This window comes from Carassius carassius, chromosome 45 (assembly GCF_963082965.1).
Source record: "Carassius carassius chromosome 45, fCarCar2.1, whole genome shotgun sequence".
Classification (NCBI taxonomy): Eukaryota; Metazoa; Chordata; class Actinopteri; order Cypriniformes; family Cyprinidae; genus Carassius; species Carassius carassius.
In genome coordinates this window covers 17,750,927-17,772,085 of record NC_081799.1, presented here as the reverse complement: position 1 = coordinate 17,772,085, position 21,159 = coordinate 17,750,927, and the positions used below count along the sequence as shown (strand labels likewise).

Sequence of the window (21,159 nt, the reverse complement as noted above, 5' to 3'; positions counted from 1 at the left end):
ACGAGGACTAGTCTCAAGAGGAGGCTTATTTGATTAAAAAAGGGGAAGGGTAGAGGAGGGAGTCCTCCACAGCTCGGCAGGCAGGAGAGACAGCTCTTAATTGTGCTCCCATGAGGTGTGTGCCCGCCTGGGTGGAGGGAGGGGGGGCTGGGTGCTCAGAGGCTCCAGTGGGCCTGAAAAAACAAACCGCCAGTGGGACCGGCTCTCCTGCGCAGCTCCCCTGGTGTCTCAGTGAGGGGAACCAAGGGGAGGAGCACTTATGAGGAGCCATGGGACTTTCCCAGCTTCCAATTCTCACTCCACCCTGCGGGGTCTGAACTGAGACCCCTCATCCTCTCTTTTTAAGTGTCTGTGTGCGGTGGTGAGGGTGAGAATCAGGGCTGCTCTACAGATCAACCAAACTCATGGAACTGGAGCCTCAGGAATCTGCTGGAATAATTAAGGTTAAAATGATCATTGTTTATTTTCTTACATAAATTCTGGTGTACTTATACATACTCTTTTTTTTTTTTTTTTTTGCATGGTACCACAAAATGTTTTTAGATAAAAAAATAAATATTTTTAAATCTCTTTTTCTAATAAGATTAGATATATGTTTTTCAATTATAGTACCTGTATTGTAACTGTATTGTTTTTCTTTGTATTTTTGTACTATATTGTATTATATATTTGGTACATTCTGCGGTTTTCTTATTTAAAACAATTCTTATTTAGATATTGTTTTACTGTTTAAGCACAAGGTACTGTAGATGCTAACTGTATTTTTATTTGTTTATTTGTTGTACAATGACAATAAAGTTGAATTACTATCAGAGTGGTCAAAGTGACAACCTGTATTGAAATTGAGTTGAAAGCTTATAAAAGCAAGCAGAGAGGACCAATACTATTATTGTGACAAGTAAATGGATAGAAAAAATGATGGTCTCTATGCATTGTTTCCACCACTTTTGACAGTGTATTAAGCGTATTACCTTTAAACAGTTAAAGAGCAAAAGAATGACCTCAGAATATTAACTTTGGTTGAACACACATACACACGTATGAGAAAGAGTTAAAGAACATCTAATATCAATATTTTATTATATATGTGTGTGCAGTTCACACACACACAATGCAAAATAATCATATTTAGTTTTTGAAATGAGCATAATCATGATTTAACATCACTTATTATATATATATATATATATATATATATATATATATATATATATATATATATATATATATATATATAAATTATGTAATATATATTAAATTAAGCTATTAAATTATTTTAGAATTTTAATTTTAAATTATTTTAATTATTTAAAAAGTATATATATATATATATATATATATATAAAATAATTGCAGTTCTAAAATAATTGAATTAATTTAATATCTGGCCATTTTTTCCCACTAATTTTATAATAATAATAATAATGATAATAATAATAATTTTACTTAATAAATGATGTATTTATGTAATCATCGTAATCACTGTCCAGCAGTTAACAGTCTTGGCTAAACAATGATTGATTGGTTATCATCATTAATTGGGACAATCAATACGATTACTTTGGATCATCACCATGCATCATAAACAATGAATTGAGACGATACTCCACACATCCAACAGAGGTCGCTGCTCTCCAACTTCAAGTTCAAAAGCAGTATTTACAATTCATCAGGAATCGACCTGACAAGGGTTTATGTTATAACATCAAATCATCTAATGCCACCATCTTAAACACCCTCCATAACCATTTTAAAGGCATATCGCTTCATGCAGTATTTATATGGAGAACGGTTAGATTGTGTTTCATTTTATTTAGGCTATCGATCGCCGTATCCACATTCTTCACGCAAGAACGCCCATAAAATCAATATAATAGATGTATTGGTTTTTGAGTACAAACAGAGGGTAGCTGGACATATAGACGACCAACATCAAAAACATTAGAAGACAACTGCGTCCACCCAAGAACATAAGATATATGTTCAATAGGATTAAAAATGAAAACTGAAAATCAGAAATCAATATATCAGGTGTACGAACGCAACAACAGGCCAGAAGGTTCTTCATCTGACCATGAAACATAAAAACACTCAAGTATCCGTCCGAACTGATCAGCGTCTCGTAATATCTACCTATAGTGATAATAAAAAATCAATAGCCGTATAAACTATTTTCTTTTAGCGGATGAAAATGTATCCAGTATCCCCCTCCCTCTCCTGCGCCACAAGGAGCTCGGCTCAACGGGGAAACTCCATCCCGCGTTTTCTGCCTTTTATTGAGGACGCTCTCAATAATTGTTTTCAGTAGCCCTATTCAATATCGCAGGTTGGCGTTCGTTCGATAACTCCGTTCCTCGCGCGCCCGCGCCGTTCGTCCCGCTCCGCTCCGTGTTTTGCGCGCGCTCCCCCGCCTCTCTCTCTCGCGCGCTCTCTCTCTCGCGCTGAACTCCAGCCCCTCTCGCGCTCTCTCTATCAGCCTTTCATTCCGTCTCAATATGTCTCAAGATGGCGGCCAATGCGGGATCGATGTTTCAATATTGGAAACGCTTTGATTTGCAGCAGCTCCAGGTCAGCTTCCTTTCGTTTTGTACTCGCGGTGTGTGCCGGTGAGCCGGTCCCGGGGAGCGTCGCGCTGAGAGGCTGGCGCGTTGCTCTCGCGTCGGCGCTCTCGCCGGGTTCGGTGCCCATTGATTAAAGCGGCTCTCGCGCTGATCGGAAATTGATCCTCTTTGTTCAATTCCCATCGATCAACCATCACGGTCAAGGTGGATGCGGCCACTTCGGCAACGGGAGCCCTTAGGTTTCCCGAGTCTTTCCCGCTCCTTTCCATCTCCGGGATGTTTTGAGAATAGTTTTTGCCGAGGAGGTTTAACAGATAGTATGTTTGCTGAAATAATTTTGTGTTTAGAAGTGTGTCGCGCTACACGGGTGGCGCTGTGCTGGACCGAGACGTTATTGCTTAGTAACGAGAGAGGAGTTAACGTTAGACTGTCTTCCTTTTTAGATTTCACCTCGTTTATTGTTTACTAGCACTTTTTGTGTGACTTTAGAAGTTTATGAAGTTAGCAGACGCAAAGTTCAGCTTAGTAGGTAAGTTTAAAGTGAAGACATAAACCTGCGCCAGACAGGAACAATTAAACACAAAACAATAAACAAACACCAACGGATGAACGTTTTTTTTTTGAGGGGGAAATATAGATGTGAGACTCTAGAAAATACGATTTATTTCTTTATTCAGTGTTACAGAGCCCGAATGAATGGCTCAGTAAAACAAATTAATGCTGTTCCACTCCTTGTTTTTTTCTTCACACATAACTTTTGCTTAAGTCGTGATACAGAAATATGGATCAAATGAGAGTTTAAACGCAGGTGGGAACGTAAAGATTCTGTTTTCATGCTCTGCAGTTGTTGTGGTATTTGTTTTTAAAATTGATTAGTTGTCAAAGTCAGAACTATTTCGTTATTTGTTAGTGTTCTTGCTGTAGGAGGATGAAGTGCATTTGTCGCGTTTGGTTAAGCATAAACAACAGACCCATGATTATATCAATTATTGATTAAGAGTTTATGTATTTATGAACTGAGGTCGCAAAGCTTAGCTAGAAAAAAAACGCTGACCTATTTTCCGTCGAACTTTAAATTTCCTCTGCACATATAATACATATTATAAATCTTCATTAAGCAACCCGAGTCATCAAAAAAAAATCGATATTATTCGATAATAACATGAAAACGAGCTTTTTTAGATCGATTAGGTTTTCTACGTTAGAAGTCTAGAAGATTTTTCATAGTTTTAATAAATAACGTTCATGTTAAAATATTTGTTTGTCAAATATGCTAGTATAAATGTAAATGAAAAAAAAAATGTAATACTATATATGTGCATGTGTTGCAGTATGTTTTGTGATGTTTCAGCTTTTGTGTAACATTAATCTGTAATAGTCAAAACATTGCCAGACTCGTTGCATGTCAGATGTTCTGCTGTTTGATTATGTTCTGCTCACGGAAAATCGTTTATTCAATTAGGGTTCAGACATATAGTGTTGAACATAAAAGGACCACACACACAGCTGGGCATATTCTGATGTGGTGACTCTAAATTTTCAATGCTCTCTCTCTCTCTCTCTCTCTCTCTCTCTCTCTCTCTCTCAGGCTGATAAGAAATGGCATCAGGGAGTTCAGGCTTTGATGATGTCATGGACGCTATTTATCTATTTTGTGCCTTTTCTATTCAAATCTTATTTTTCAGAATGTTTTAAATGATTTTATTTATTGTTTTGCTCTGATTAACTTCACTGATTTATGCTTAATTGATGCCTCGATGTGAGTCAGATGTCTTATATTACCCTGCAAAAACCTCACCAGACAGTGGAAGAAAGTCATCTTAATTATAATTTCCCTGTGACTCCAAAACAGACCTTTTCATCTCAAATATCCCCAACTTTCTGTTTGCCGGTTTCACCTGCGTCCTCCTGTGACCACGTGGCTCTGAGGTCTGTGAATGCAGGTGAGGTGTAAGTGTACCTCACTTGGTGTGTGGTCCCGGGTTTTCGTGCGTCAACATGGAGAGATTAGCGATTGACGCAGGCAGTTCTGTCACCATCAAGATGTGAACAGAGTCTCTTGTCTGGACCTGTGTTGGGCCCCTGTGATGACTTTAAAATGTGTTTGATTTCTTTAATGAGGGGCACATGGGTCGGCTGCGGTACACTGTGTACCTAAACACCATAGGAGCGTAATCTGTTGCGTTTTCAGTTCCTCTCTGTGGTGACTGTATGAATGGTGCTGCTATATCTTTGAGATCTTCTTCTGTACGCCTGTGAAGAGTTTTAGCAGATTAGGCTGCCAGACGTTATACTCATAGTTGGACGTGCCGTCATCCACTTTTCATACTGTAATAGATAATTAACAGACAACTTGTAATCTTGGTTAATAATTTATTGGACGAGTACAGTGTTGATGCATGATATTTGCATTTGAATATTTTTAAAGAGATTCGTCACTTGCAGATGGAGTGTTTTCATTAAACATCACTTAATGAACCGAGCACCTGTATTTTGACTGTTTTAAAAATAACTGTCTGACTGACACCTGGCTGGATTCGAAAGAATGGGGAAAGTCCCTAAAAAGTGAGCAGGAATTTCTCCACGTGTCTGTGAAAATGCGGGTAAACTACTTTTAGGCATGGTTTTAATGCTGAAATGAAAGATGAATAGAACAACAGCGTCTCTGTGGAGCCCACCCCACACATTGACTCAGATCCTGACCACTTCAAAACCAAGCCTACTATATATATGAGGCCCCAAAACAACACACATATTTGCATGTGGCCTCTCCAAATTAAGCCTCAAAGTAAAGCTCTTGTATTCGTCTAATTTTACAATTAAGACTGATGACAAATTCTGCAAGGCCCTTCGATCGTTTTTGATTTGCACTTTGAGGAAACCAAAAACATTTTCAGATATATTATTTGGTCTGAACTTGAAATTTTACACATTTATAAAAAAAAAAAAAAATTAGCCTTTTCACATTCATATAGAATATAGTGAAGCGCTTACATTGACTCTTGTATTACTATTTTTATTATTTGACAGTTTAGACTGATAATAAAATATTGCAACAAAAAAACATTTTTGGATATGTAATAACACTTTCATTTAAGGAACAATTATCTCTAAGTATGTAGCATGCATATTACTAACATGTTGGCTGTTTATTAGTACTTATAAAACATTTATTAATGCCTTATTTAGCATGACCATGTTTTAGATCTCTTAATCTTACTCCATACCTAAACTTAACAACTACCTTACTAACTATTAATACACAGCAAATCAGTTTATTGTCAGAGTTTATTGAGGCAAAAGTCATAGTTAATAGTAAGAACTGGACCTAAAAATAAAGTGTGACCATTATTTGCTCTATATTTGATGAAATTGTACAGTAAAATATTTTTTTTTTGATTTGTGTACATTAATAGCCTTTTCATGTTTGTAAAAACATGAAGAATGCTAGATATGCAGCATATGGTTCATCTGTGGTGGTTTTATTTTACCATTTCCTTTGCTGCCTTTTTTGTTTTGTTTTTGTGAATTGTATACATTAATAGCATTTTCATCTTTGGAAAGGCCTTAACACTATAATAAAACAGTTCAATTTAGGGCTGAAACGATTCCTCGAGTAACTTGATTACAAAAAATGATTGAGGCAAATTCCACTGCCTCGAAGCTTCTTTTAATTTATTTAAAATCTCACGTCAGGTTCTTTCGCAGTGATTTTTTAAATGTGACACACTGCGTTTACGTCACCCACAAAGCTGAAGGAGACACAAACACTGCGTCCGAAATCGCATACTGCAAGGAGTCAGCAGTGTTTTGATTTGAGGGCGCGGGCAAACGTAAAGAGAACATCGTGGCGTGTGTCCATTGCAAGATAGAGCTGGCATACCACAACTAGGGTCCTATGATTTCCGCGATGCAGAAAACGCGGCGGGAATCGTGGAATCCAGTTATAAAAAGGGAATTTACAGTTTAACGCGGAATGGCACGGAATTTGCCATATTTTGAATGCATTAATCCAAAATAGGTCATTGCACTTACATTAAATCACGATATGGACTAATATCTGTAAATATTAAGCCGGAAAAGTCTATTTAAATATGAATCCTGCATGTTCTGCGTGTCTCTGTTAATGGAGCAGAAGCGTGTCTTCATTCATTAAACACACTGAAGTGCGTGACGCTCGCGGTGATTTCAGCATCTGTCGTCTCTCTAAATAAGGACGTGAACAAATGAACAACATCTCCAGAACTGCTCTGACAGTCACTTTATGAGCATTTGACCATTTGATTTAAGTAAAACTAGCGTCACATCACATACACAGAACTGTAAAGGTACGTCAACCCGTCAAAATAAAAGTCCGGTTAAAGACTATTGTTCAGCAGAATGTACATAGCCTACTACTAAAAAAAAAAATCAAACATTATTTTTTTAAGGTTTAATCACACAATATTTCTTCCATGTTTTATTTTTAATAGTAAATCCCCTTTGTTTACCAAAAAGTTAAGTTTTCAATAATTAAAAGATAAATTAAATGTTTTATGTGTTTAATGTTTAATGTGCATCTCAGAAAATGCTTTATTTAAAACCCCAACTAAATGGCACTTTAATGCACTTAATTCATCTGTCAACAGCCCTAGTTCAGTTGACTGTTAATAAATTTGGTGTGGCCCTTTGAGTGTCTTAATATGCATTAAAAAAAAAAACATTTTCATATATATTATTTGTCTAAATTTGACTCAATTGTACATGAAGAAACACTAATAGCTTTTTCATATTCGTAAAGACATGACAAATATTACATATGCAATATAAGCTCCATCTGTAGTGGTTTCTCCATCTGTAGTTGACTTTCCTGTGTGTGACAGGAGATTCAGTCTGTTGCCTTGCTTTGGTTATTAAAAAGTAGCAGTGTTTGTTGCTGAAAAGAATAGGTTAGCAGCACTTTGTTTCAGATCTGGTACTTGAGCACCTCTGTTCTACTACCAGTTCAGCCCAGACGGCGATAATCTCACAGTATTTGAAATTACCTGCTCTGGGAGGTGCCACGTTCTAAAATAAGTGGGTTTTTTTTTGTCTCTGTGTAGTTGTCTGCCATCTCGTGTGATCAGGCCAGCAACGGTGGCCTGAGTATAGCTCCTTTAAAGAAGGACTTGAATCTTGTGTGATAAATACTTGATGATGATGTATTTTTATTCGGTCTGAAGAGGGAATCAAACTGTTCCTAAGGCAGTTCACCGGCCCCTGATGTATTTTAGTTTGGATATAAGATAAAGCTGTGTGTGGTGGTTAAATATATATTTATAGATTCATGCTTAATGTTTTTTTTTTATTTTTTATTTTTTTACTGGAATATGTAATATAAAGTGACTAAATAGTTAATGATGTGTTATAAGTGAGTGCTTTTTATAGGCTGTTCGGCTGACCCCTCTTTCCTTTGCTGATCGGTCTGTACTCGGTTGCTGGAGATAAAGATGGCAGAAAGAATTCAGTGGCCATGGGAATCTGGGGGAGGCCATGTGCCAGCACACTCTTTTTCTCTTTCTCTCTTTCTCTCAGTCACCCTCTCTCAGACGCTCATACACACGGTCATTACCTCACTGACTGCCCCCTTTTGCTGTGTCTGAGGGCTGGGGTTTCACGGGGGGGCCGCTCCCCTCCCGCCCCACACAGGGAAGCCAGAATTCTGACGCCACCAGCATAATTAGCCGTCCATTTCAAATAGAGCCTGAGTTGGAGGAGGGGATGAGATCACTCGCCCCTCCCACCCCTTCTCTCTTCCTCTCTTTTTCTCTCTTTCTCACTTCCTTTCGTTCATACTTTATGGCGTGTTTGGTCTGCGTTCCCGTGCACTCTGGAAATTCTTCCAGTTTGAAGGAATTTAACGCCTCTGATTTGTTTTTCAGCAGCTGAATTGAGAAAAAGAGCAAATTGCAAAAGAAAACCAAAGTTTAATGGCACTATAATGGTCTTTTTCTTTTTAAAAAGTCATTTTTAAGTCATGCAAATCTAATAGACCCTTTATTTTTTACTTTATTGATTAATGTGTCTTGTTGTATTGCGACTGATGCATCTGTGCATTTTATTGCTGAGTTTTTTTGTTTACTTTCATTAAAATGTGGTAAATTAGCTCCCTTTGAAACTACTTTACTGTGTTGCTGACATCACCAAAGCCACGGTGTCTATTTGATAATGTAACTAATACATTGACATTATAGATACACTGACATTGAGCGTAGCTTATGATATTTAAAGCCATTTTAATCCATTAATTTCTCATTGATAAAAAGTTCAGTATGGTTTCATTTGGCAATTTCAAAATACAAAAGTAAAATGGGTTGAAATGACAGTTAATGCTGACTTGTAAAACTGTACGATCACAAATTGTAGCATGAAAATTACAGATTGAAATGTTTAAAATGGTTAGAAAACTTCAGTTCCTTGTTTTTTCAAATAAAGGTCTGGAACATTGTTTCCTGGTGGTCGTACAAAAGCTACTTAAAGCCCTGAAAAGGAGAAAATGGACTGCTGAATAATATTTATGTAAAATAGTGTTAAAACAATGCGTCAGGTTATTACTGTGATAGACTGTGGAAAAAGGTTAGAACAGCGTTTTATTTGCTTCTGTTTAGAAACATCTGGAAAGAGTTTGAGGGAAGTAGTTCTGAATTAAGAGCCATGGGAAAGAGATCTGCTCCGATTGCCCTCTTTCCTGAGCGAAGGAGAGAGAGATAAAGGGAAGTTTAGTTCAAATGGTCTTTTTGTATATTGTCACTTAAAACAGATTTTATACTTAAGAATCATTACGACTGTCATCTTGTTCCATGTTATCTGTTCCATGTCATTTGGATATATCAGTTTGAATGGATACATTAAACAAAAAATGACAGTGCTTTCATGAAGGTTGTACATTTAGATCCTGTCATAAACAACCATTTTAAACCTGACTGGATCACGCTTACATTTGTTATGATTACCCCAACGTTGAACGTTTCGCACTGCAACCTGATCCATTGTTTTCAGACAAGATTCACTAACTCTGTGTCTGTGATGAGAAGAGCATGTTTTTATTTCCAGTCTTTGCTGCCATTTTGAGGATCGGCCGCGCCATCCTAATTCGCCGCAGATATGTTTAAAAAATCACAACCGCGGAGATCAAAGGCCTTGACAAAGCCTATGATTTTACTGTGCATAAAACTAATGAGGTGCATCTTCCTGCCTTCCTGCCTTTTTCATCTCCTCGTTGTCTGCTGTTGTCGTCAGTGGTATGTGGTTTATAGCAACCCTCGGTTTATTCTAATTGGAATTTACCTGCAAAATTCAGCAAAAAATAAATTTGGACAAAGATGAAAACTTTGCGAGCCATGAAGCTCTGTTTTCTAAAGTTAACATGTTATCAAAATTTTGAAAATAAAATTATTCCTGGTTTTAATTTGAATTATTCATTTGTGTATGTTAAAATGTTTGTCTTCATAGTCCAAAAAATAACTAATAGTCTTAAACTGACGTCTTTTCACCAACTTTGCTTGTTTCAGTCAAAATCTATTGAATTATAACCCTTTTATAGATGATTTGAATATTCGTTACCCTCAGAAATATATCACATTACAGACAAACGTTTGTTGAGACAAAAAGTTTGTGAATGTGAACACTTATTAATGTTGAATTCAACCACAAATGATTGGTGCTAGTGCGTAAATATTGCAGACTTTGTCTCTTAAAATCAACATGAAATCAAAATGGACTATATTTACCTTCTAAATACATGTTCCAGTTCTTAAGTTTTATATGCAAAATAATAATGTTTATCTTCGTGGTGTTTATTCATAAGTAAGTTGCTCCATCTTCAGAATGACGCCACTGAACTAATTTTTTGGTCCTACATCGTTGAACATGTTCTCCTTAAATTGTAACTAAAGTAGTTTGTCTTCAACCACAAATTGAAAATTGAGTATTTACTTTACAAAAACAAAGTTTTACGTTGCCGTTTTACGTTGACTTCTCCTGTGAGTGATTGGTGAAACTAGCTAGCAGTGAAGCCAAACCGCTATTTATCTTAACACAAAATGACTCGTCATGATGTTGTATTCGGTCCAAACAGCAGGCAGACGCCGTCCCTCGCTCGATAATTTACTTGGCGAGATTTTTATTGAAAAATATAGATTGTATTTGCTCTTTAAATATCAGAGTATTGATCACATGCGGTGGCAGCGGGTGAAGACTCGCAGTCGAAACTGTTAATGTATGTGTGGGAGACTCGAGAGGCTGGAATCTCACTCACATGCCATGTTCGATAAAAGCCCAGCTCTTAGGGTCTATGAACCGTCCATTTCAGCTGAGGCAAGGAGGAGGCGCGCACCTCTCTTTCTCCCTTTATCTCTCTTACTCTCTTTCTCTCTCTCACACTTTCTTACTTTCACACTTTCGCTGTGAGAGATGATTGAAAGCCAGAGTTTCCATCAGTGGCCGTCAGCTGTAAATGTACTCCGACTGTTGAAACAGCCCTGCGTTGTTGCTGACCATGGCATGGGCCAGAGGATGCTGCGCCATATTGCATTATGTGTAGTGTGCCAGCATAATCAGGTGTGAATAAGTAGGTCAGCTGTGGCCTGTGTTTTGCGTTGCGGTTTGGTATTTTTGTGCCAATCCACAGTTTGCGGATTGTTGATGTTGAAGACTGTTTGCGGGAAGAGAGGGCATTCGCAGCTTGAGTGTTCAGATGAAGGATGAATCACATTTGTGTTGGGTTACATAAGATGCCAACCCTTTGGGGGGGCCACCCAAGCTCTTTTTCTTTTTGCACTCCATGTATCTGCTTCTTTCATTCGTTTCACATTCAGACTCTCTCTGGTTGGCACGTAGCCTCAGTTTGATTGCCAACTGAGAAATTGCCACGGCGGTATCAGGATACCTGTCGTAAGGTGACACACTCTTTTGTCTGACGTCTCACGCGGTGACTTCCTATGAATACGTTCTGTCGAGAGACATCTGGACTGCTGTTTAACTTAGCTGTCTTGAGCATAAACAGGTGTTTTTGTGGCTAAATGGATGGATTAACCAGCAGACCCAGACACAGTTCCACTCCAGACTCCAATGCCAAATTTTTTTTAACCTTGTGCCATGTGCGTAATCCTTGTGATATAAATAACCTTCCTCAATAAGAACTGGAAGGAAGGGCACACGCACAGAAACTTTCATATGTTTCATTGTAGGCATTAGAAAGAAGTTATATGGATTTGGAACAACATGTGGTTCTGATGAACAAAATGATGACAAAATTTACATTTTTAGGTAAGCTATCCCTTTAAGGAAGAAGAGAATAATATAGTCTGGTAAAGTGGTCACCTGACCCCCAACTTTTCCTCAACCCTTTCCTGTAACCCGTACACCTATCTGTTATTGTAATATGATAAAAACAAACTATAGAAGTTGTATCGTTTTTGTATGGTTTAAGTTGTGTATCTTACAATTTTGCTATCTGTTATGAAATCTTACAAAAGTTGTCAAAGAGTATTGCAGTCTTTATAGTAAAAATGCATTCTCGATTAGCTGTCCAAAGCACAACTCAAGATTCTAAATATTGTCTGTTTTTAACGCGACCCATTTATTATATAATTACACACCTGTTCGAAAGTTGATCTCTTATGCTCAACAAGGTTGCATTAAGTTTCAAAAATACAGTAAAATGGTAATATTGTAAACTCATACTAAAATGTAAAATATCCATTTTTTATTATATTTTATTTAACAATTTAATCGTGTAATTTCAAATTTGAATTAAATGCAAGGAATCTAATGCATCCTTGCTTAAAAAGAATATAAATTTCTGAAAAATAAATAAATAAATAACTGAGCCCAAACCTTTGAACAGTAATGTATAAAGTGAGTGCACTGTTAAATGTTTTTTAATTTTACTTTTTTTTTTTCTAAGCACAATTAAGCAAACTCACTTAAACTCTATTATCTAATGAGCATAGTGTGTTTATAAAAACAGGAGTTTTTGTTGGAAACTGTTAGAGGTTTTATTCTTGAGGAGCCCCAGATGCTCAGTACATTAAGTGATATGATGGTGGCTCCTAATTTAGCCGCGGTCTTATCCTGTACGGATGAGTAATTGTGTCCATAAAGAAGGTTAATCTTCATAACAGGGAAACATAAACCAGATCTCTCTGGATCCTCTTCTGTTTCAGCACAGAACAGGGTAAGAGAGTATTTCTAAAGCTCAGAGCAGGGAACTTTTTTTGGTTGGAAGAATTTAGTGCCGTTTCTGAGAAAATAACATTACGCTTTAGTTTGCTCCTTACAGTTATTGTCTGGTCTCAGGAAGACCAGTCAAAGTTAGGTGAGGTTTTGGAAGCACTTATTTTAGAACGGCTCTTCGCGGTTCCCCAGCAGGACGTTCTGAACCACTGAGGGGGGAAAGACAGCGTTTCAGAAAGTCTCAAAGTTTCCGGAACAGTTCACTTCAGAACTTTCGACTGCCGTCTCGCTCCATTACTATTCTCAGAGACTCTCAGGTAGCCATGGCGAAGAGTCTGCACCCAGCTGTGGTTTAAGTGCTCTGTGAGAATGGGAAATAATCAGGAGACCCTTTAACCTCCTGTCCGCACTTTTTCCCTTCTGTCTTACTCTCACTCTCGCGCACATACACACACTTTTGAGTTTTACTCCAGACGTCCCTTGCCAGCCTGGGCTCAGCACTTTAAAAACCCAAACAAAACAAATCCTCTGCGGGGGCCTGCGGTGCCTAGGGAACCGGGCAGCTCCACCTCACTCTCAGCGGCAGCAGGGCTCCCTGATCTGGCTTGGAGCTAGACTTTGGCTGAACTTTCACTTTTGCCTGAAACAGTTATTATTAGTGACCTGAAAACCTCCAGGAGGAGTGGAAATGGAAGCCAGATGCCGTTAGTGGCTGGAAAACGATATTAAGCTTTCAAATGGTGCCCATGGGGAGGGAGACTGACATGGATTTCCATGTTGGGGGGTGGAGAAACAGTGACCCCGGCACTGCTCTGCTGATTTGTTCTGCCGATGACTTGTGCTTACATATCGTTACAGACGGGGGCAGGGATGGAAATTAGCACCCGCCACCAGCCAAATGCGGGTGATTTTGTGTTGTGGCGGGTAAACTCGCTTCACCTACCGGCCACCGTGGCGGGTAAATAAAAATCGCATACTGTTTCACCCGGTCGGTGGACAAAAAAGTTAATTTCCATCCCTGGTGTGTGTACAACACGCAATAAAGTGTAATATCATCCGAAGCAGCTCCGTGGAGAAAGGCGGTATAAACCGGGCTCGAAACGGTGGCGTTGTTCCTAGTACAGTGTTTGCAGCTGAAGTTAGTGCCGCCGGTGGAGTGATATATTTGTTGGTTATTTACAGTACGTTTTATAGCACGCGCGTGGAGAGTTGAATTTGTCATCGCGCACAAGTTTCCGCATACTGTCATGTCTCTGTCTAACCCCGGTAAGTTCATTTTCCTAAGTTTTTATTTCCAGTCTTCAAGTACTTTTTCAGAAGTTAGCTCTGTGGCTAGTAGGTCAACCCTCTACATTGCGAGTAAATCACTTGCATATGCGACTAAATCTTCCTTCTGGCTACTAAATGATGTCTAATATTAGACAATGGCTAATAAATTCTCTGATTTTACTCGCCAGTGTGTGAGTTGGAGGCTAAGTTTAGCACAGATATTTTCACCCGCGAACACTCTCTGACTCTCTGTCAGACAATCTTTGCTTTTTTTTTTCCTCAATGGATCTGCAGCGCACCTGTATAATGTACCGTAAACTCTAGTGTTAAGGAGCACAAATCGCCGTCGCTTTCTCTCACACTCACATAGAGAAAGAGAGAGAGAGAGAGGGGATTGACGTGCTACATTTAAAAAATATTATTTGTTGTATTTTCCTGTCAAAATAACAGCGTTCCTATGGAAGTATTTTAAGAACAGCCGGTTTTTCGGTAGTGGGTGGATTTAATGCGCGAATGGCAACCTCATTGGCTGGCGCTCACCTGTTATCGTCCCTGTTTTGATTTCAGCAAATCAGTTCGAGCGAACACACAAAACCTGATTAATATCAAATTGTCTCTGTTAATATTCATGAATCCAGCAGCTCATTAATCCTTAGTAATCCTTAAGTGTGTTTATAGTTTTTATTAGTAGGAATCGTATTATTATTATCATCTTATCAGTATTTTTGTAAGGTTTTTTTTCCCCAAGGTTTTTTTATTTTATTTTTTTATACAGAAACATTGAATGACCAAAAAAAGCACCACCACCAGTCCAGTTAAAATGTTCAGTTTAAAAGACTAATAAGCATTCAAACATGGTTATCAATTTTACTTCTAATTACTAAAGTTCTATTCTTAAATGATACTTGATTATTATCAAGCTTGACTGATTGGCGAGTAAACTGAAATAATTACTAGCCAATGGCGATTCAATTGCCAAGGTGTCCGTAGAGGGTTGTAAGTTGTTATGTAGAAACAACATTGTATCACTACACATGTTTGACAGCTCTGGCATGACGAGACGCATAAAAACGATGTATTAAAAACGCTGTGCATTTGTTTGTCGATGGTGTAAAAGTTTGCGAGCCAAGATTTCTTTCAGTGATACAGTGTTGAACAGGGGACTTTTCCCCACGTGTTCCATCAACCACAAAAAAAAAAAAAAAATACACCAAAAAAAAACATAAAAATAAATACAAATACACTTACACATACAAATACTGGTGAATCCTTTCCTTTGGAATTAAATACAACATTATTAATCCGTACAAAAACTGTTTAGAATTAGAATTTAGAAATTTTTCTGTCTATTAAAAAAGTTCAGTGCAGTGTATCATCCGGTTGGACTACGGAGTTGAGAGAATGAGCTGCTTCAGCAAGAGTCAGCTGTTTCAAAACCTAGTAAGCTGCCTAGATAGGCAGCATTTTTGAGCATCACTGAAATAGAAAATGTCAGTATTTCATTGAGACTTTTGATTAAACAAACTGCTTAAGTATTATAGATATTGTAGTATTAATTTCCACATGCAGTTACACATTGTCGGTTAAAAACAAGAAAGTGGCTGGTAAAAACATTGAGTGACTGGTAGATTTTGAAATCCACCAGCCACAGTGGCCGGTGGACAAAAAAGTGAATTTCCATCCCTGGACGGGGGGGTCTAGGGAAGGGTCGGACCTCCAAATTTAGTTGTTTGTCAGGGTTTGAAGGCTGTTGTTATCTCTGATCATACATATGGTAAAACACTGATGTTTCTTCAGATGTAGGCCATGATAATCTAGCTAAATTATTATTTTTGTACCAGACTTTTAATGCTATTCACTATCTCAGTAGTTTTTTATAATGATTTCCCCAGTTTTTTGTTGGTTGATAATATTTAGTATCAAATTATGTTGTATGTATGTAATAAACTGCTTTATTTACTAAAATTTTTAAAATCAATAAGTAGCTGTAATATTTACACACACACACACACACACACACACACACACACACACACACACACACACACACACACACACACACACACACACAATAACACTAATAATATATTATTATAAGTTTTATTATTATTTTTTTTACTATAACATTTGCATGTGGGGATGTCTGTAAACTACTGAATTTTGACTGAAGAGAACCAGTTTACTCTAATGGACAGATTTATCACCATTTTTATTCAAATATCCATCTTTACGTTCTCATTTTTCTAGGGAACTTTTGCAAACTTAAATGGCCACAAAAAAACCCCGAACCAATTATTTCACCAACAAAATAATACTGACCATAACATAAATATTCAGTATTCACTCTTGGCCTGCTTGTTAGTTTGTATCCAGCTTTTCTTAAATTCGCTAAAAAGTCTCAAACTTAAGTCTTCATTCATTCCTATTGTAAACTCTTTGTTAGCTGTAATGTTTACTTTAGGGAAAGGTAAACCCTTACTCTACAGTCTGACAATGTCTCCAGTCCAGGGAGACGATGCAACACACACTGCCCCTTTAATTCCAGCACTTCCTCATCCCCTTGTTCTCTCTCTTTTATACAAAGAGCCTGTCCTCCAACAAAAAACGACCATATAGGTTGTTTGTGCAAGCACCTTATTACGACCTATATTTACGTTTTAAAGTCTCCAGGAGGGTAATTATTTTTAGCAGGAAGTGTCTGAAAATGGACTGTACTTGGTCAGATGCGTGTGTATGTACGTGTGTGTGTTGGCCTCTGGCTGGCTGGCCTAGCTTGCAGTGAGGAGAGATTGGCGGGATGTTGGTGTTGTTATTAGTCCCTAACAGCAGCCGGGCAGAGGATGTGCTTTCCTGGGTCCCGCGGGATATCAGAGACAGATCTGTGGAGATCAGAGGGCCGAATATATCAGGTGAATTTCAGTGAGAGGGAATGAAAATAGCAGGCTAGCCGAGGAGGCTTTTTGCTTATTTATGAGAACGTCACACCTGGCCTATTTCGACGTGATCACATTTTACCCTGTTATTGTGCTACTTCCAACATTTTCATCCTTTGGTGGTCAAAGGGGATTTTTGGAGACCATTTATTGTTTGTTCTTCTCGCCCCTTAAATCAACAGAATTTGCACTTGCGTTTGTATGATTTCCCAAATTTACCCAGTGACTGTGCAAGTTAAAAAAAGAAGGAGAAAACAGATGATGTCCATGTAGTCATCTGTAGTCTCTGTGCAGGATTGTTTGAGGTGTTTGCCTTCAGTTCGACTAGGCTATTTCTTTTGGCAGGCCGATATGTACATATGACACTGATGGCTTCCCTGGCCATCAGCCAGAGAATATTTCAAACAACTTGCTTTTAAAAAGACCGCTGTGCGTTCTGGGAGTTACAGCATAATTAAACAGACTTGAACCTCTCTGCACAGAAACAAATCACTATAAATATCGGCATACTGAAAAGGCCTCTGTGCCTGCGGTCTTCCACAATGTTTGCGCTTTTTTTGTTGTTCATAAATAAGTCGAATCACATCTGTATTTCCTTTTCTTTGTTTTACAGGTGAATCACAAGACAGTTTTTGGTTTTTTACCATGTTTACTTTAATACACATTTAATACAAAAATTGATGGAAGAAAAAAAAAGATTTGTGTGTGTATATATACACACACACACACACACATGTATGAAAAAAAAAATAGGAAAAAAATCTGATCTTAACGAAATAGAACATCCAGTGCTGATGGTGTGATTTGAGACCTCAGCCCACCTAAAACATCTCAATCCCTCATTTAGAGGTCTGCGTTATCTTTGCGAGCAATCAGGTGGCTTATATTCAGTTTTAATCCAGGACTTCCACTTACACGGTGGTATTATCTCCGTTAAACACACAGATACTCGTTCCAAATGCATCCAAGACCTCCATTATGGAGAGATGCATTATCTGTCATGCTGGAATGTGCGTATTGTTATGGATTTAAGCGACCTGCATCAGAGGCCAGAGATAGAGAAAATAAAATGAGAGTCGGTGATCGTGTTTTGCCTCACGTTTACTCGCTCTGTAACTTCCGTTGCTGTCTGAGTCACTGGTCCAAGTCTCTGGGAAGTATTTTCTGCACTGTTTGCACTGCTGGTAGCTCTAAGATTTAAACTACTGATCTCATGCTAATTCCAAATTAGAGGATGCATCCGATAGAACATCTGATAGTGATCTGTCATATCCAGGAAGTTCAAACTAGTTCAGAATCACTGGAATGTTGCTTGTATTTAGGACGGCACAGTCACGTGACCAAGGTTCAAAATTCACCCTGCCCAAGCCCTCTACGGGTAAAAGTTTGTTTTTGACCATTAAACCGCGATAGTACATGATGATCTGAGATAAGTGATGTGAATGATTCAAATCAAAGATTTCAAAACGCCTACTAATAGCACTGAGACTTGAAATGCTTGTCTAACAAATTTTACTTAAGTGTAAAATTAACTGTTGTCAGTGTGTGTACGATGTTATTTGGTGACAGACATTTGATTGTTCAATTATTTACATTTTACTGTAAAAATGTAAGTATAAAAAATACTATTAAATGTAAATTTAAATCTATACTGTATATAAAATATTGAAATTAATATATAGACATTAGTAACAAACAATACAGTAAAAAGTAAATTTTTGGAGCTTCCGTATGACTCTGTTTTAGTTGTGATTTAGCTTTTAGCATCGTACCCCTGGTGACGTCACATACGGCTAGTCATCATGCACTGCTTTGCTGACTAATCCAATTGACGTTTTTGGCAAAGTTGGGCCTAAGAAAAAGTAGGGGGTAGTACTTGTGCATTCACTTGAGCGTGCATGCGTTTGCATCTGCCATTGTGTGTATGTGTGCACGTGTGTGGTCGTGCTTTGGCAGCGTGAGTTTGTTGTTCCCGGAGGCATGCTAGTGAAAGTGGACCCGCAGAAGTAGAGGAGCGCTCATGACGGTACTCGCTGGGAAAACCGCAGGCCAGACGAGCTGATTGGACTGTGCTGCGACACCATGTTTCCCATGTTCTGAACAGCTTTCACTGGAAGCCGGCCAACACAGAGGGGGACCCTCTCTTTTGCTCTCTGCCTCTTTATTTCTCTCCTTTCTCGCTCTTTTGTGCTCCCTGTATCCCATTCAGACCGATGTTATTGAGACGAGAGGGTTGCTGAAATTGTGAACTGGCCTTTGAAATGGAAAACAAATTTAAGAAAACAAGCATGGATGGATTTCCATGGCTCTTTCCTCATCTACATTTCCTCCCCTCCTCTATCGTTTGTGCTGGAAAGGGAAGCGTTGAGAGGTTTGACCCTTGAGAACTCACCCTCATGTCCATTTCAAACTTGTATGACTGACTTTCATCTGATGAACACAAATGAAGGTATTTCGAATAACGTTGGGATCCAAAACTACATTGGACCTCATTGACTTTCATTGCATGGAACCTTTTAACACCAATATTTCAGCTAATTTAGTTTGACTGCTAGCCGTCTCCATCTTGGATAAGGTTACTTGTTTTGTGCTAGTCATGCTGGTAATAACCCACCATAGGTCACAGAGATTATCAGCCATTTGCCGATGTGCTCAGATTAATTTAGCGTCGATGGGTTAAATTGAACTTGCAGCTCTGTCGCTAGGATATAGACGCACAGCCAGGCAGGTGCATAGCAGGTTCTCGTCTGCATTTCAACAAAAACAGAGACGTCGAGGTGGTCAGTCATCCCCTCAAACATAATCAGAAAAGAGCTGGCAGGGAAGGCCCATTTAGAAATGGCTCTGATAGTGTTCTGTTCACGATAAATACTTAAAGCGTTTGGAGAGCTCAGTCTGCGGGCTGCAGCGCATTTCATGCATTATTGAGGTAATGAGGGCTGAGGTGTTCTTCTGTGTCTCGCAGACAAAGACCAAAAAAGACGAGAGGCTTTTTGTATCAATGCCTCTAGAGCATCTAGTGAGTTATAGTATGCATCGATAAACGTGTATTTGCCACAATTCGACAAAGGCGATAATGTGATTTTGTAAAAATGTACTGTTTTAAGGGGGTTGTCATAAATCGCTTAATAGATTTTAAGTAGTCGATATCAATTCCACAGTCAAAACAAAACCAATTTTTTATAAGTTTCACAGCAAATATAGAGGTGTTGAAATTTTGAGGATGCTATTTTAAATGTTTACTCATATTTTTCACATTTTAATAAAAGCTAATTAAAAAACAATTGGCTAATTAGCTAATTAAAATAAAACAATAGAATGAAATCATCACATCATTTTAATTAAACACAAGTTGTCGCAAGAAATGCCAAGCTTGAAACAACATGCATAACTACCAAATTTTTCAATAAGTTTGATTGCACGTATAACAATTGCTGTTAATAGTGTTCATCGCCTTGTTTGATTGTCTTTAATAGATTTTTCTTTACATTTCTGCCATTTGTACATTAACTATCACCACTGATTAGCTACTACTAAATATATTGTAGAAACTTAATTTTCTCTCAGGTTGCTTTGCAACATTTTTTATCGTCAAAAGCGCAATACAAATAAACTTTAATTGCACAGGTTGTTATTTTCAGGCAACAAGTTATTCAATGACACTAGTTATTTAAATAAATATTCAGGAATAAAAAATATAAAATAAAAATATGATAAACTAAATTGAGCCAATATTGCTGAAAGGCTTTTATTATTTTTTTATTAATTTATACATTTATTTATTTTCAGCTGCTGAGCCTTTAACGCTGTACTAGAATAAAAATAAGACAGGAGAAAGATGAATACTTCAAAGTTTATTTTTGTGTGCAAAAAGAAACTTTGCATTCCCTTTTTAAACTGGTGTGTTTTCTCTCTAAAAATAAATAATAGTTTTGCATGCGAAGATACATTTTCTCAGGTGTAGAACACTATTTCTTTGTGAGCAAATACAAAAGCACTGAAATATAATTTTTCCTTCCAAACCCCCCCCCCCCCCCCTTAATACTATACTCTTGAAATTTCTAAAGTGTAATCTATCAAAAGTGCTCGCTAACAGTTGGCCCGATGCGTAGTGCACGATCAAACATTTTGTACAGTTGTGTTTGTACGAGCGGCCCAAGTCAAATCATTTCCTGTAGTCTTTCATCTGTTCTATCAATAAA

The 21,159-nt window shown here is 37.9% G+C and overlaps 1 protein-coding gene across 8 annotated transcripts in view; it reads left to right on the top strand.

The window, feature by feature from the left end:
• Positions 1-2,267: 2,267 nt before the first annotated feature.
• cux1a (cut-like homeobox 1a) overlaps positions 2,268-21,159 on the top strand; it is a 131,965-nt gene continuing 113,073 nt past the window's right edge. For 3 of the 8 annotated variants that reach the window (XM_059539522.1, XM_059539520.1, XM_059539521.1), the window contains exon 1: positions 16,706-16,933. In XM_059539522.1, coding sequence (XP_059395505.1) covers positions 16,865-16,933 — 69 coding nt within the window. In that variant the 5' untranslated portion in view covers positions 16,706-16,864. Of the gene's footprint in view, positions 2,569-16,703; positions 16,934-21,159 lie in introns of those variants that run through there. The other 5 variants (XM_059539525.1, XM_059539524.1, XM_059539519.1 and 2 more) reach the window with 4 other exon arrangements.